Raw genomic sequence first — 15,386 nt, forward strand, 5'->3', positions numbered from 1 at the left:
GCATCCCTCCCAGTGGTCCGCTGTCCGGAGGTAAGGATGCCCCTCTCCTCCAGGTTTGGGGAGGACACTTCTCACGTGAGGGTCTGAAGACCTGCTTCAGGGGAGACGGGAAAGGTCAGCACCCCCTTCCCGCACCTGCCGTTTCTCAGATTCCTTCAGCTGGAAGTGTGCAGTCTGCCAAGGTGTCCTCTTTTGGGGGTGGGGTGTCCTGAACCCCATCAGCATAAAGCAAAATGACCCATGAACACTAAGAATAAAGAATGGACAGAAATTTTTCAGGCGAACAGAAAAAGGGCAGCTGAAGTGGAATTGCCCTGAGTCAGGAAACGAGGCACCTGGATGCAAAAGGCTGTATTTCAAAACGTGTTGGAAATCTCGAGCAATTTAAAGTGCCGGCTTGTTGCAGGAATTACCAGAAAGTTGAATATGACACAAGAGATGGCCTAATATCAACAAGCAGAAGCCACTTGATCCAATGGAGAAGAGATGGCTTATTTCACGAATGTTGTTGGGAAAGTTGTCTAAACATTTGGAAGAAAAAAGTAAATTAGATCTTGCCTCACACTGTACACCAAAATAAATTTCCAATGGACTTAAAAGTTGAATATAAAAAAAGAAACAAAATAATAAAACGTAAGTTAATATTTGGCTAACCTCAGAAAAGGCAAGGATTTTCTGAATGTGAAAGAAATGGAAGAAATAAAACAGGAAATTTTTTTTTTTTTGTTAAAGGAATTCCTTTATTTTTTTATTATTTATTTATTTATTCATTTATTTTTGGCTGTGTTGGGTCTTCGTTTCTGTGCAAGGGCTTTCTCTAGTTGCGGCAAGCGAGGGCCACTCTTCATCGCGGTGCGCGGGCCTCTCACTATCGCGGCCTCTCTTGTTGTGGAGCACAAGCTCCAGATGTGCAGGCTCAGTAGTTGTGGCTCACGGGCCCAGTTGCTCCGTGGCATGTGGGATCTTCCCAGACCAGGGCTCGAACCCGTGTCCCCTGCATTAGCAGGCAGATTCTCAACCACTGCGCCACCAGGGAAGCCCAAAACAGGAAATTTTTGACAGATTTAACTGTATAAAAACTTAAGCTGCTGTGTTTCTAGAAGCATGAAATCTAAGTGAAGTTTGCAGCAAACATGACACAGGGCTGTTACCATTCCTTCATGTCTGAAGAACTCTTCTGACCTGGTAGGAAAATTCTTTAACACCGTGTAGGAAACTTGAACAAGGAGGAAGTCAAAGAAAAAGAAACACTAATGGCCGAATAACATAGCAGGGGAAAAAAGTCACACCTCAAAAATAACCAAGGAAGCCAAAATTACGATGTTATTTTAAACTTCTGTCCCCACAAAAAAGAAATATTAATGGCCGAATAACCGTATCTGGGAGGGGGGGGAGTTAAACTTCAAAAATAAAGAAGCCACAATTACAGGGTTATTGTTAATTTTTATCCCCCCACCCTTCATAAAACCTTGGTATGACTTTGGGGGAGTGATGGGGCAATACGTGTCAGAGTCTCGAATGATTTTATTCCCTTTGATCCACTTCTAATAATAATGTAGCCTGAGGAAGAAACCAAATTCAGATGGATATTTATGCATGAAGATGATCTGTTGCCATGCTGTTTATACAAAGGAGAAGAATTGTAGCTATATAGATGGCCTGAAACAGGGAATTGATCAAATAAATTATGATATAGCTGGAAAATGGGATGTCAGGCATTTAAAATGCTTTCAAAACAGGCCTTGTTATGTTATAAAGGCAGTTTCTAAAACTGTGTTCCTAGATAGGAATTCTATAAAAATAAACATTTCAGTATAGATATATGCAGAGCAAAGAGCCCGGCAGTAAATATGCCAACAGCAGTGCTCTTTTACAGTGGAAGTATAGGTGATGTTAATTTTCTTCTTTATACTTTTATGTGTTTCAGTTTTTGAACGATGAGTATATCCATTCTTCTCATAATAAGGAAAATAAGTGTTTCTTAAAACCTTCTGACATTGTTTATACAGAATCATTTGGGGCTCTCATAACCTAGAAAATATTATTTCTCTCACAACCAGATTCCATTTCCTTTTGGAACATAGAGGTTATAGAACTTTAATAGCAATTATTTTCCACTAACCAGAAGAGGAAAAGTAGTGAAATACTTATGATTCTTTTCCAAGGACGAGAAGTTGCTTTTTCTCTTCTCACACCAAACTCCTCTAGGTTCTCTTTCATAAGTTTTATGGGATTTTGGTTGAAGAGTTGCTGACTCGAGTTTTCTGGTATTGAATGCCACTGGATTTCCTGGGACAGAAATTACATTCTTGTCACCAAACAGTGAGTCTCACCAATGAAACAGAACATTCAGTGAATGGGTCCTGAAGTGGGAGATAGTGAGGGTCCCAGAATCCGGATGTATGTACAGATTGGGGGAGGGCTGAGCAGCTGTATTTTTAGTGTAGCCCATTTTTCTCGCCTTTGTCTTTGGCCATAATGGAAGCAAATAGGACAAAACGTATGGGTCACATTTTCTTAACATGGAAGAGATCAGATCCGGAATTGTGCGGGTTTTGACACAGACGGTGTCAGCAGACTTGACGCATCGTAATTAGATCAGATGGAGCAAAGCCAACAGCACCAGGAGCCCAGTTTGTTCACAGAATCACAGTTTTGACTGTTACTCAGTCAAAAATGGTTCGTTGTGGCTGATGACACCTTTGCCTTTTATTCCTGAAATCCAGAGAAGTTCTGCATGAGAATGGCCCTTTCCCGAGTGTAAGTGGTCCTTTCCGGTATGTTTCCCCTGAAACCTGGGGCCGTGTCATGTCTTTTAGCCTTTGTGGCTCAGTGACCCTTTCTTCAGAGCAGTTAACGTTTTCTGAAAAGTGTCCGCCTCCTTTTGGCCCGGCTTTATTCTCCATTGAAAAGACCTGTGAGGTTTTTCCTTGTCCGAGAGTCCCTCCAGATGGACACGTTATGAACTGCAGCCCGGAGACGCGGCGTTTGCCAGCGTTCCAGTCTGCTTTAGCTTCTCAGCCCGACGAGGATCCCCGGGGCTCTCGCAGGTTGTGTTGACCAGGTGAGGGGGACACCAGGTGGGGCTTGGTGCAGCCCCTGCTCTCGAGTTGCTGCGAAGTCTGTAGAGATGAAGCTCCGGTGGGCCAGGCGGGCGGGGTAGGGAAGGTCCGAGAAGGTGGGTCTGGTGCCCGGGTCAGGGCTGTAGCCCTGGGAGGGATGGATGGAGCGTGGACCCCGGGTGGCCCAGGAGCACGGGGCAAGGGTGGCGTGGAGATTCGACGATTTAGGGAACAGTTACTGAGCGTGTGTCACGGAGCTCCTCTAGGCAGTAGGGCTTCAAAATCATCAGGAGCAAAACGATGGGCCTCCTCGGCGTGGAGGGAGTATCATGGTGGGGTTAGCGGTAAGCGCGATGGGTTGGGTGCGGTTAGCTGTTTAACAAACTCAACAATCCACCCGTCCGGACCGGGGCCAGCTCCAGTCTTGCCACCGTCACCAGGTGAATGTGGAACCGGGTGTGGAGTGTCCCTAAAACTGAGATAGAAATGTTAAAGTAAATAACAGAGAATGGAGGCTGTGGACCTCTTTTCTGGGTTAGGAGCCTCAAAAATAACTGTGTCACTCAAGCTGTGATTGAAAAATCTCTTCGTCCTGATCCGTTTGTGAGGGAACGCTGTGACTTCTGTGTGTCCTCGTAAACCGCCCTAGTGACCAATCCCATGAGCCCCCGTCAGCTCCCATCCGCCACGTCTCCACCCTTCACTGCTGGCGAAATGGCCTTCTTCCGCCAGATCAAGCGTGGCCACTAGGGGCACCCGTGAGTTCATGGAGACCCGCGCGGCCCATGGGCAGCCCTCCCCACTAAGGCCTCCTTCCCGTCCAGGAGCGGTCCCAGCCCATCCTCACTGCCCATCGCGAGGGCTGCTCCGGACCCCTGCCCGCCCCCGGCAAAGTAGGAGTCCCCCCAGAGGGACACTCCCTCTCCCTTAGACACAGGTCCTGAGGGGTGTGGAGAAAGGAAGGTCCCTCTGTCCTTGGGACACTGGCTCTGAAGGCATCCAGCAAGGGTCCCCAACCCAGGGCCCATGGGTGCCCGAAAACTGTCGTAAGACTGTAATCCTGTGTTCAGGGAGCTTGTGGCTTAAAGAGAAGGAAGACTGTGGTCCAGGGTGCTGTCAGGTGGCCGTGTCACCCAGCACCGTGGACACCCGTGTGCGCCAGGGAGGACTCGGGTGCTTTCGCCCTCTGCGCCCGCCCCTCGTGCCAGCCGAGCCTGCCCTCGCCCTGCCTCCGCGGTGACCTTCTGGGCCACCCGACGGCCTATGGCCTGGCGGGTCCTGGCCCTTCCCGGGGCCCCGAGCTCCACCTGGGACCTGCCCACACTGGCCGGGGCTTATCCCCCTGACGGCTCAAGAAGCTCAGATCCTGGCCTGGCACCGTGCCTGCTGCTAGACAGCTTGGCCACCCCCGAAACGTCTCGTGCAAAGGACGTTCGGTGCATCCTGTTCCGGAAGCAATCTGTCGCCCACCAGTCTCCCCAGCAGAATTTGCCGCGAGTTCTGGCTTCTGGTGCAGAACTGACAGACTGAGACACGGCTTCTCCTCTTGCAGCAGCGTCAGTGGAGGCCCGAAGGAGAGACAAAAACAAGCCTTGGGAACAGGGTGTCCTTCCTAGTTCCGTGACCGGGGAAGGAGCTCTCTGGTGGGGCTGGGCTTCGGAGCTGCTCGACCTGGTGGGAGGGCTTTTCCCCTTTTTCTATCTGATGCGGCCCATTGGTGCTTGAGACGCTCCTGAACGAGGCCCCCTGGGCTGCCCGGAGGGAGATGTTCTCAGCAGGACAAGCCCTTAGCTCTGCGAGCCCAGCCCGCTGGAGTGGGAAGCCCAGGGGCCTGTCCGTGCTGGTCGCTCCTCCACTGGATCCGCTGGTTTGCATCCAGGGCTCATGAGCACACATTCCTTTAAAATTCCCACTTCCAGAGAAGCTGTTGCCTGATTCCACAATGGCCCCATTGATGCCTTATCAAGCTCACTGTTTGCACTGGGGTGTGACCGGGCTGGGGGGCGGGGCTGGCAAGTTGCAGCAGGTCAGGACACCCAAGGAGGCTGCAAATCTGGTTTGTCTAGGAGAGCAGAGACTCCTGTGCAGACCTAAAAGCCTCCTTCAGCCTGGGCGGGGAGGAATCAGGCACGCGTACACGTGAGAGATGTCTGTCTCCCAAGGTTCTAGGACAGGATGTGACGAACAGAGGACACAGGTGAACTCTGGTTCCTGTTAGGGGACACGCTGTCTCTTCTCAGCCCCAGCCCGGGACCCTCCCAAGCTTTAGGACAAGGTCAGAGTTCACAGGGCTCAGAAGGAGCCAGAAGGGACCAGAGGCTCCTCTCCCGGGTCAGTCTCTCGTCAGACATTCGCTGTGTTGGTGGGGGGATGGTGGCCTTGGCTCTGTGTCAGGGATCCACGAACTGTGGCTTGAGGGCCGGATCTGACCCACAGCCTGGTTCTTTTAAATAAAGCTTTATTGGCACACAGCATCGTTCCTGCGTGTGGGTGGGCAGAGTTTCCCCTGTGGCCTCCTCAGTGTCATGAGCGCTGGATGCTTTCAGGCCCCAAGTCTTGGGGACATTGTGGTCTTACTTGGTCCAGGCGCTGGCCTGTCAGTTCTTAGGCTGATGTCAGCCTGTCCCAGAGGCCCAGCTGTAGAGACCACTTAGTAACCAGAACACCCCAGCGTACTAAGTGATTTTAGAATTGTACCCTAGAAACCACTGCACTCACGTCTTTTAATCAGGTGCCACAGCCGCCTTAGCTAAGGTCAAGGCACCAAAGCAGAAACGGAGTCGTACAGCTTTACTCTCCTTCCTACCAGCCCCTCTGGGCCATGTCCACAGCTCGACCCTACGTGTGTTCACTTAACCCTCCACGCTCGGCCGCCTCCCTCCTTCCAGTGGAGGCCTCTGTGGTCTCTTTGCTTCCTCCCCATCCTCCTGGGAGAAGCTGAGGCCAATTTTACTACCTCTCCCCTGGGACTTTGTCTGGACCGAGTCAGTTTTATCCAATAACAAGGGAAAGCTGGCTTTTACACGATCGCGAGCCATCCCCGGCTTGGCCGCCTGTTGGCTTTGTGTAGCAAGCAGGTTGTAACAGCTCTCTCTGCCTCTGAGTCCCCATCTACAGATGGGCTTGCGGGAGCGTGAAGGGCTCACACCAGCGCCTGCCGTGCAGTGGTCTCCCCAGGGACGCGGTCCCTTCCCATCACCGCCATGTCCACTAGCTTCCCAGGAAGCAGAGAGTCAGGGACCAGCTACACCCTGCATGCCATGTGGTCAAGGCCAGCCGTTCTCGATGGAGAAATGACAGACCACGCACACCCCCAGACCCATATCCGCCTTCTCGCTGGAGGTGAATCTCTCAGGAATGAAATAACCCATCAGATTTCTCTGTCGTTAAACTTACATTCAAGTGCGATCGTATTTTTATAAGAAATTAACTTACAGGTCTAGAGCTCTCTGGAAGAAGGCGCTATGGCTGTCTAATAATTATCAAAGTTAGTGCTCTATGTTTGAGGACGTGGTTCATGGAGTTGGGGGCCTCCGTCCCTCTGCTGCCTGATGGCAAATGACGCCAGGTTCATGTGTCCACAGACGCTGACCCTTCGCCTGTTTTCTGCCCTTGCCTGTCCCCCCGGCATGTTTGCATGCACATCTCTTTTGCTCTTGGTAACTTTAAACAAAGAAGAGTTTGTGGGGGGTTTCTGGTAGTGTCGGAAAACATAACTTTTGCTTTTACGTGCTGTGGGGTAGGATTATAGAATTTCATTTACTCTTGCCTTTGCTGTGGAGCGAGGTTGGAGGTGGGAGGGGATCACAGGGTCTGCACACACTGAACAAGCCTGACGTTCACAGCAAGTCCCTGTTCTGAACCTTTGTGCTTGTTGGCTTTTTAAACAGATGCCATGAACAGGCGTGCTCTTAGAGGGAGGAAAGAAGGCGCTAAAATCAGAGAATTATTTTCTAAAGCAAAACAGATCATTTGAAGGGCTGCGTGGTCCTTGAATCTGAAGGCACCTCTTTGTGCATCACCAGTGTCCCCGCCCAGATATGAACTCTGTGATGGACAAGGTCACTGTGCGTCAGTGAAGACCAGTCCCGTCCGCGGGCGCAGGGGATGCAGCTGTGTCCTCGACAAAGCTTTCGCTTTATAAGCCTTCAGAGCCTCCCCTTGCCCCGTGCCCGGCCGGAGTGCCCTAAGGTGACCTCAGCGTGAAGTTAAAAACCCCCAAGGAGGCAGGCAGGTGGGATGGGGGGGCTCTAGGTGGGTTCAGGGGTGTTGGCTTTTACGTTAGGTGATGAGCTCGTGGGTGTCTATTGTATTATCACACTTGATAATTTACACTGCATATATTCTTGGGATCAGGAGACCATCTGGACCATTCTCTGAATGGATCAAGGATTGCATTGAATTGGGGTTTTTTGTTTTTTTTTGTTTTTTTAATCCCAAGCTATTTTGGAACAACTAAGAGCTGACTATTGAACTTTGGCCTGACCCTGAGGTCTGGAAACTCCATGCTCTATGAACTGTCCTTTTAGGAAGCTTGGTTTCTTTACCCTGGGGAGACAGCCCTGCTTCCTGGACTGACAGGAGGGCCAGGTGGCACGGTGGTGGTGACGATGACGTTAAAGGTAGCAAACACTGTTTAACACGAGCAGTGATGGCCAGTGCTTAGGCCACAGCTCCCACGCTCCGGGTCCTCTTCTCTATACTTGACGCGTATTAACTCACTTAATCTTCACAGCAACGCTGTGAGACAGACACTGTTATTGTTCCTGTTTTGCAGATGAACAAACTGAGAAGTGGGGTAACTTGTCCCGAGTCATACAGCTAATCAGCCCTAGAGCACAGGTGTGAAGCCAGCTGCCCCCACTCCTGGCCGCTAAGTTATCCTGCGCCTGAGCGGTCAGCCACCGTCTGCGGCCTCTGCGCCAGCACGCTGAGCCTGACCGTCACTGTGCGTCCTCAGACGTGCCTTAGACAATCCCTGGCTACGGGTCTTTGTGGGCGTGGCTTGCCTCTCTGAGAAAGCCTGGCGGTCACTCCTCCTGCCCGCTGTCCTGCATCCTCACCTCTGCTTTCCCGTCAGGCAGGTGCTGGCTCCCTTCCTAAGTGTTGGCTGTTCCGTCTACGCTGGGACACCTCCGATGTAGACTCCCCAGTCTGGCGAGGGCTGTCCGGTCCAGAGCTCACGACGAGACCCCTCCCGTACGCCTGGACACTTGATTCAAAACTCACATGTCCTGGGCTCACCTGGCCGCCTCTATCAGGCATCTCTGGGGTGCCGTGGAGGTATTTCTCAGTCTCCATCATCTTATTTCAATGGATTTGGTCCAGAAGTGAACTCTTAACATTATCAGGAAATTATGTAATCTTTCAACCCCAGGTTGCTTTTTCTCAAGGCTGGGCTTGACATCCAATCCTTTCACAATAGGCACCTCAAGCCAAAAGATGGTCACATAATTATATTCTATATTTCTATTAAAGTTCTAGAATGACAACAGACTTTCATTCTGAAACAGCGAATGCCGAGGCATCACACAGTTCTTCACAGCATTCGCCTGCCTGTTCACAAGCTCTCAGGCCAGTTTCTGAACGTCTAAACGTTCGGGGTTCTGTTCTCTGCCAGAAACTTTCATCAGCAACAACAAGGATAATAATCATTATTGGGTTCTTACTGTGTGCCTGTCACTGTTCCAAGCACCCTATATGTAGGAACGTATATAATTCTCATACTTTTCCAGATGAGGAGACCGAGGCACGGGAAGGTTAAATCTATTGCCAGGGTTTCACAACCACAAAGCAGCAGAGCCAGAACCCAAACACAGGTGGCCTGGTCCCCGAGCCCACATTCCGAGCAGATGGGCCCCCGAGCTAGTGGCTCCCAATCCCGATTCAGGCGTCCCGGCAGGTGGGCTGTTCTCTGCTACGCTAAGAAATTGAAATTTGGACCCACCGTCTACTTCGGTGACAGCTGGAATTGATGATGCTGTTTGTTTTCAACTTAAATGATAGTATTTCAGTAGGAAGCCCACAGCTTTAATCCCATCGAGACTTTAACTCATCGCCATTCAGAAGACACAGGCCGTAGATGACTGTGTGTGTGCCGGCCGTCAGGACTCTCACTTCTGGATGGAGAAGCCGGGGCCCACGCTCATTCTGCAGCTGGCAGGACTCCTGGCAGCCTTGACGGTTCCTCGTTAGTTCATCTGGGATGTCGCCTCCGTGTTAGGTGTTCCGGAGCTTTGTTCTGCCTTTTAAAAAGCATCTGATTCTCATTCCAGTGCTCGATTGGAGACAACCTTTTAGCCCTTCCCATTCTCTGTGGGAGAACTTCATTTTTATGCTCAAATTTTTCATCTTTTGTGATGCTCAGGTTGCTGTTTTATTCTGCGTTGCGTTAAAACCTCCATGAGCTTGGGGGGATTCTCAGGTGGCCAGGGCCCCTGGAGACCTCCTACCTCACTAAAGATTTTGAAATTGTGGGCAGAGGGATGAGGCCGAAACACTGTGTCTGGGGCGTCGTGCGTGCTCACATCGTGCAGTCTTTTTCTTCCTCCACCATTTTCCAAGTTGCCAACAGTATAAGGCATTTTATACACATTGTTTCATTCTCCCAACAATCCTGTACCACTGGAAATATGCCCCTGTTCACTTTTCTAGATGAAGAAACAGAGGCTCTTGAGCTTAAGTTTCCAGTACTTGGGGTTACACGATGGAGGTGGGATTTGGAAGCAGGTCGGCTGAGCTACAGATCCCGGGGTGCGTACTTGCTTCTGTTCTGTCCCCTGCCAGCTGGATAAGGTTAGGTACTGTCTCATGGGGAAAAATCCTTGGAGGGCGTAAGTGGTGTACGAGGAACACACAGCCGGCTTCTCTGTGGCTTGTCGCCCTGAGCCAGCTCACTGCCCCTCAGACCATTAGAATACGGTCCCAGCTGTCACCTTCCTGTGCCAAGACTTCCAGGCAAGGAAGGTGACAGCACTCAGCGTGTCCCCAGGCATTCGGGCAACGCTCCTCTGTGACTTCTGCCCTTAGGGCTCTGCCCGGAGACCCAGTGTCTTTAGCACCCTTCCATCCCCCTCTATCCCTGCCCACTGCCAACGCTAGCACCTTCTTCTGAAATTCTTCCGAACCCCTCATTGAACAATCAAACTAAGCTGACCGTCTATGCCAACGGGCTGGAGCAGTGGTCCGCCAGCTTTCCCTCAGAGTCCCCCGGAGGCTTGGTAGGCACAGGTCGCCCGACCGCACCCTCCGCCCAAGTTCTGACTCAGCCGGTGATGCCGGCACTGCTGGTCTGGGAGCTGCACTGTGGAAGTCGCTGGCCTGGAGATCCTGGTCCCAGGTGCATGTGTCCCCATGGCAGCCGGCTCGTCAGGGGCCCGGATGATGGGAGGTTTCAGCCACGCTGGGGAAGAGGGTGAGGAAGACGTCGGTGTGCGGGCTCCGGCCTCTGTCCCGTCTTGTCAGAGTGATGGGTGATTGACAGGCAGGGGCTTCACCCTCCCACTGTCACGAGCCTCCGCCAGCTGCACCTCTGAGCCTGCCTTCCTCTGCGGGTGAAGCAGCCTTTCCTCCTCGTTATTTTGCATTTGCACATGAGTGCTTCTCAATCTAGAATGTACGTTGGGGTCACCTGGAGTCTTAGGAAACGCTTCAGAGTCTGAAATTCTGGAGTGGGGGCCGTGAGTCTGTGTGTCTCCTCGGTGCCCAGGTGCCGCCCCAGGTGCTGCTGGAAGGTGGGCCTGCCCTTGGTGTCAGGCTGTAGCCCCTGTGAGGCACCTCCTGCGTCACTGCCTGTGCACCGGTACCTTTAGCCCCTGCTGCACAAGGTTCACCTGGAACGTCTAAAAACTTGCCCCCCTCCCCCAACTAGAGAGTCTAAGTTAGCTGTGAGCGTTGGAATTTCCAAACCCCCTCCCGCGCGATTCTAACGCACCGCCGACTTCGAAGCCACCAGCCTTTACAAAGGGAAGGGATGACTTCTTCTAGGAGTTCAAGTGCCGCCGGGCCGTGGACTGGTCTGCCGGTCGCTTGGGTGGGGAGGCGGGCCAGTTCCCCCGGAGGGGGGCTGCCAGTGGCCCCTGGGAGTCTCACTACGCTGCAGATTCTGCTTCACCAGGTTTGGGGTATGACCCAGGTGTCCCAGGTGCTGCCGGACCAGGCTGATGCCGAGTCTCAAGGCTTGACCACAGGGGCCTCCCCAGCGCCCGTTCCCCCGGCAGGGGCGGCCGTGGGCAGCTCCGCTCGTGCTGAGGGTCAGAGGCTTTGATCCACACCTCCTCTCCCTTCAACACCATCTTGACGTCTCTCGATCAGCTGGGTCCTGACGCAGGACACACGGCAACGAGGGTCTGTTCTCTTTTTGTAACATTGGATCTTTCTTCCTTCTCTCTTCACAGTACGAGATGCAAAAAATCTCATCCCTATGGATCCAAATGGGCTTTCAGATCCTTATGTGAAGCTGAAGCTTATTCCTGACCCCAAGAACGAAAGCAAACAAAAAACCAAAACCATCCGTTCCACACTGAACCCCCAGTGGAATGAGTCCTTTACATTGTAAGTTGAATCCTTTCTTCCTGATGGCTTTCCTCCCTCACATTGTTAGCAGTGATGAGCTGGGCTTCATAAACGTCTTTAAACATTGCTTCATCCCTAAGCCCTTCTTCTACGGCTGCTAGAGAGGTAGCTGTGGTCACCCCTGTCTGATGGATAGAAACTCGGTTTACCAAGACTTACATGATGCAGGCCCCAAATTACCATCAGTAACTTCTGTACAACAAAATTCTCTTGCATTACAGATGATATAAAAATGTATAGTGTGTCCCACCTCTTGATGGACTTAGGTTTTTTTTAAGGGTTAGAAGAGGGTGTAGGTAAGAGTTTAAGTAATAATTTTAAAAACATGCAGTAAGTGAGTACCATAGAAGCTGCTGTTGCCACTGAAATGGGAAGATTATCCTTATGTCTAAGCAGGGAAGACTTCCTGGAGAAGGTGCCATTTAAAGTGGATGTGAAAGGAATGTGAGGATTTCAGAGGCAGAGATGGGAGGAGGGAAAGGTGGGAGGAGGGGGTGGGAGGAGGGAGTGGCATAAGCAAGTCAGGAGCAAGAAAGCACTGAGTGCAGCTGAGCACAAGCAAGAGGTCCTCTTTGTAGAGGAGAACACAGGAAGCATTTGTGCACAACCGGAAGGTAGCTGTCTAGGATATAGATCAGAGGCTGTCCAGCTTTGCTCTGTGAAGGGCTGGATGGTAATAGTTTATACCTCATGGGTCACACAGTCTCTGTTGCAGGTGCACAGCTATGCTGTTCTAGGTTCAAAGCAGCCATAGACAATATGTGTCTCAACAAATGGCCATGACTGTATTCCAATAAAACTTTATTTACAAAAGCAAGCAGTGAGCCTGATTTGGCCCTTGGCTCATAGTTTGCTAACCCCTAGTTTAGAGCCTCGTTTGCCAAGGGGCTGGTACTTTGTTGATGATGGAGAACCACAGGAAGAGAATTGAATACACTATTTTTTTGAATCTCAGGCTCAGAACATGAGCATGCGATATCTCCCCCAAAATCATGATCAAGGTAACCATGTGTGTGTGTGTGTGTGTGTGTGTGTGTGTGTGTGTGTGTTCTTTCGTAGCAAATTAAAACCTTCAGATAAAGACCGACGACTGTCCGTAGAGATCTGGGACTGGGATCGAACCACCCGGAACGACTTCATGGGGTCCCTTTCCTTCGGAGTCTCGGAGCTGATGAAGATGCCGGCCAGTGGATGGTGAGGAAGCCCGAGTGTGTCTGTGTGAGCCAAGAGTTAATTGTCTGAAAATATTAGCGCATCTAGAGGTTCAGGAAACGGGCCGGTTTAAGTCCAAAGTGACTGTTGATTATGAAGTTACCTGGGTACCGTCTCCCCGGGGGATGCATTTCAGAAACAGCTGGACTAGAGCCTTGGGGTGCGGGGTGAACCTGGGTGGAGCCAGCGTGGGGCTCACCCCCTCCTTTCCCCTGTCTCTGAAAGGTACAAGTTGCTGAACCAAGAGGAAGGTGAGTACTACAATGTGCCCATCCCAGAAGGTGATGAAGAAGGAAACATGGAGCTCAGGCAGAAATTCGAGGTGAGGAGACAACACAATGACTCAATCACCTTTCCGTTTAGAAAGCTTCACTCCAGGGAGGGCCAGATTTTTGTGATCACAGGTCTGGAAGGCAGACAGTCATTTAAATGTTAATCTTGTTCTTTATGTAAAGGCATAAATGTTGTGTAATCCACCTTCCTTTTGCAAGCTGTTGACATTCTGTGGCTTTTATTGTTTAGAGAAGGGAGCTTGGAAACAGCCCAGAAGTGAGCGTGGTTGGTTCCTGTGTAAGGAATCGGTTTGGCATCAGCGGGGAGACGGCCCCGATCTAGCCTCCTCCAGGTGGGCAGAAAGTCACCTGGGCCTTAACCTGGGAGGCTGTTCAGGTGTCATTATCAGGCCAGAAGCTTAATTTTCGCTGCAGATCATTGGGAAAGGCAGCTCTTTCTCATCCTCCCCCTGGGTGTGTGTCTGCCTTCTGTCCTGGTTTTGTCACCTGCCATCCCCCACTTCCCTCTTTCTCCTCCTGTCGATCCCTGCTTCTCACTACTTAGCAGATGTCTTGGCCTTTCATGAGCGTTCTTTCCTCCAAGCACCTGCCTTACGTTCCAAGTCACAGCTTTTCATTTTTCCCTGTTTCTCTGATCACCTGTGCGCTGGCTGCTTGAGGGATTCACTCCGGCAGCCCACGGAGCCTCTGTACCTGGCCCGTCCCTTGGGAAGCTTTCCCTTCCTGGGGCTCATTAGGATGCCCTGCAGTTCCCCCGCCCTGAAGAGATGCACGCGTGCACACACGCGTGTACAGAGACCTGCGCCGTTGGCGCTAACGGGCTGATGCTCCCGTGTGCCTCCCCTTCTTGCTGTGGTTTTCTTCTTCCAAATAAAATTCCGTCCCAGAGACGCATACAGGTCATATTCAGAGAGACTGAGTTCCAAAGGACGTAAAACACAAGAATGTTCAAAGTGCTTCGTCACCGATACCTGGTTAAAGGGCTGTTGATGGCAAACACTTAAGGGCAGGGGCTGCGAGCCTGGGTGCTCTTGAGAGCGTAAAGGGGTGAAATGGGTCCCCGAGAATATAAATAAACGGCGGTGACGGCGGGCCTCCGGGCGGGTGGGACAGCGCAGGCGGCACCCCCACCCCGGGCCCCAGCTGACGGCGGCCGAGCTCGAAGCGGGTCACGTGCTGCCGGATTTTCCAGTTCTTCCAGGGAAGCCACAAGGCCAGATTTTCACATGGCATGTTCTGATCTGGTTTAGTATCAGCAGCCAATTACAGCTTGAACTTTGTGTGAGTCACACATGTGTCTGTTGCCTTAGACACAGGGAGGATCCAGCCAGTGAGAACCAGCTTGTAATCTCTGCTCTCAAGAAACAGAGGTGAAGTTCCTTGCGAAGAGGCTTATGGAAGCTAGAGGCTTTGAAGCGCAAGGCTGCCCGCTAGGGTCTGGGGGCGCTTCGGGGGCCTCTGCGAGGCGTGGCTCTTGTCTGACTGCTTCTTCCTTCCCGCCACCATCCGTCCCCCGGCTCCCCGCCACAGGAGCACAGGCGCCTGGAACGCTGCCAGGAGGGCTGCTTCCCTGACCCCGTGCCCCGTGCCCCCCGCCCCCCGAGAAGGGAACCCTTCTAGAGAGAGTGCCGGGACAGAGGGGAACCCAGGGGCTAAGGAGACCCCGCCTGCGTCCCGCGCAGCGTGCAGGTGCAGGTCACCGGCCGTGGGGCTCAGGGCCGCGGGAGGTGCGGGGCGCACCTGGGGGAGGAGGGTGCTGGGGCCTCGCGGTGGCGTTGCTCGTGGCAACGTCTGAGGCTTCTCTTTGCTGGTGGAAAAACACTGACGCACGTTTCAGGCTTCATTTCCGTGGCTTCCTGGTGAGTGACCTTCCTGTTGTTCTGGGTGGTGAGTTTAGCTTTTTACAAAGGTCAGCGTTCCAAACTCAAAACAAAAACAAAACGGCCTGGGCCAGAGGGCTTGAGGCTGGAGGGCAGCGCTTCTCTCCGGAGGCGGGTTAGGGGCCGTGTGCCCTGAGCCTGGCGCTGCCCACCGTCCTCGGCCCCGGGGGTGTGAACGTCACAGACCCGGCGGTGGCGTCGCGGGGTTTGCTGAAGGGCCTCCCCTGTCCAGCTCAGTGCGCGCTGTGCCCGGGGCGCCCAGTGGACCACGCTCCAGCCTTTCCTCTCAGCGCCCTCCGGCTGTGTCCCCAGGCTTTGCCAGTCACCGCGGCTCACTTAGGGCATTTGTAAAGCGCTCTGCAAGA

The 15,386-nt window shown here is 52.3% G+C and overlaps 1 protein-coding gene across 3 annotated transcripts in view; it reads left to right on the forward strand.

Moving 5' to 3' along the window:
- The window catches only part of PRKCA (protein kinase C alpha), a 361,713-nt gene that overhangs the window by 271,665 nt on the left and 74,662 nt on the right, over nucleotides 1–15,386 (forward strand). For all 3 annotated transcript variants that reach the window (XM_057535967.1, XM_057535968.1, XM_057535969.1), the window contains exons 6-8: nucleotides 11,459–11,615; nucleotides 12,696–12,830; nucleotides 13,074–13,170. In XM_057535967.1, the coding sequence (XP_057391950.1) occupies nucleotides 11,459–11,615; nucleotides 12,696–12,830; nucleotides 13,074–13,170 (389 nt within the window). The remainder of the gene's footprint in view (nucleotides 1–11,458; nucleotides 11,616–12,695; nucleotides 12,831–13,073; nucleotides 13,171–15,386) is intronic.

The sequence above is a fragment of the Balaenoptera acutorostrata genome, chromosome 20 (assembly GCF_949987535.1).
Source record: "Balaenoptera acutorostrata chromosome 20, mBalAcu1.1, whole genome shotgun sequence".
Classification (NCBI taxonomy): domain Eukaryota; kingdom Metazoa; phylum Chordata; class Mammalia; order Artiodactyla; family Balaenopteridae; genus Balaenoptera; species Balaenoptera acutorostrata.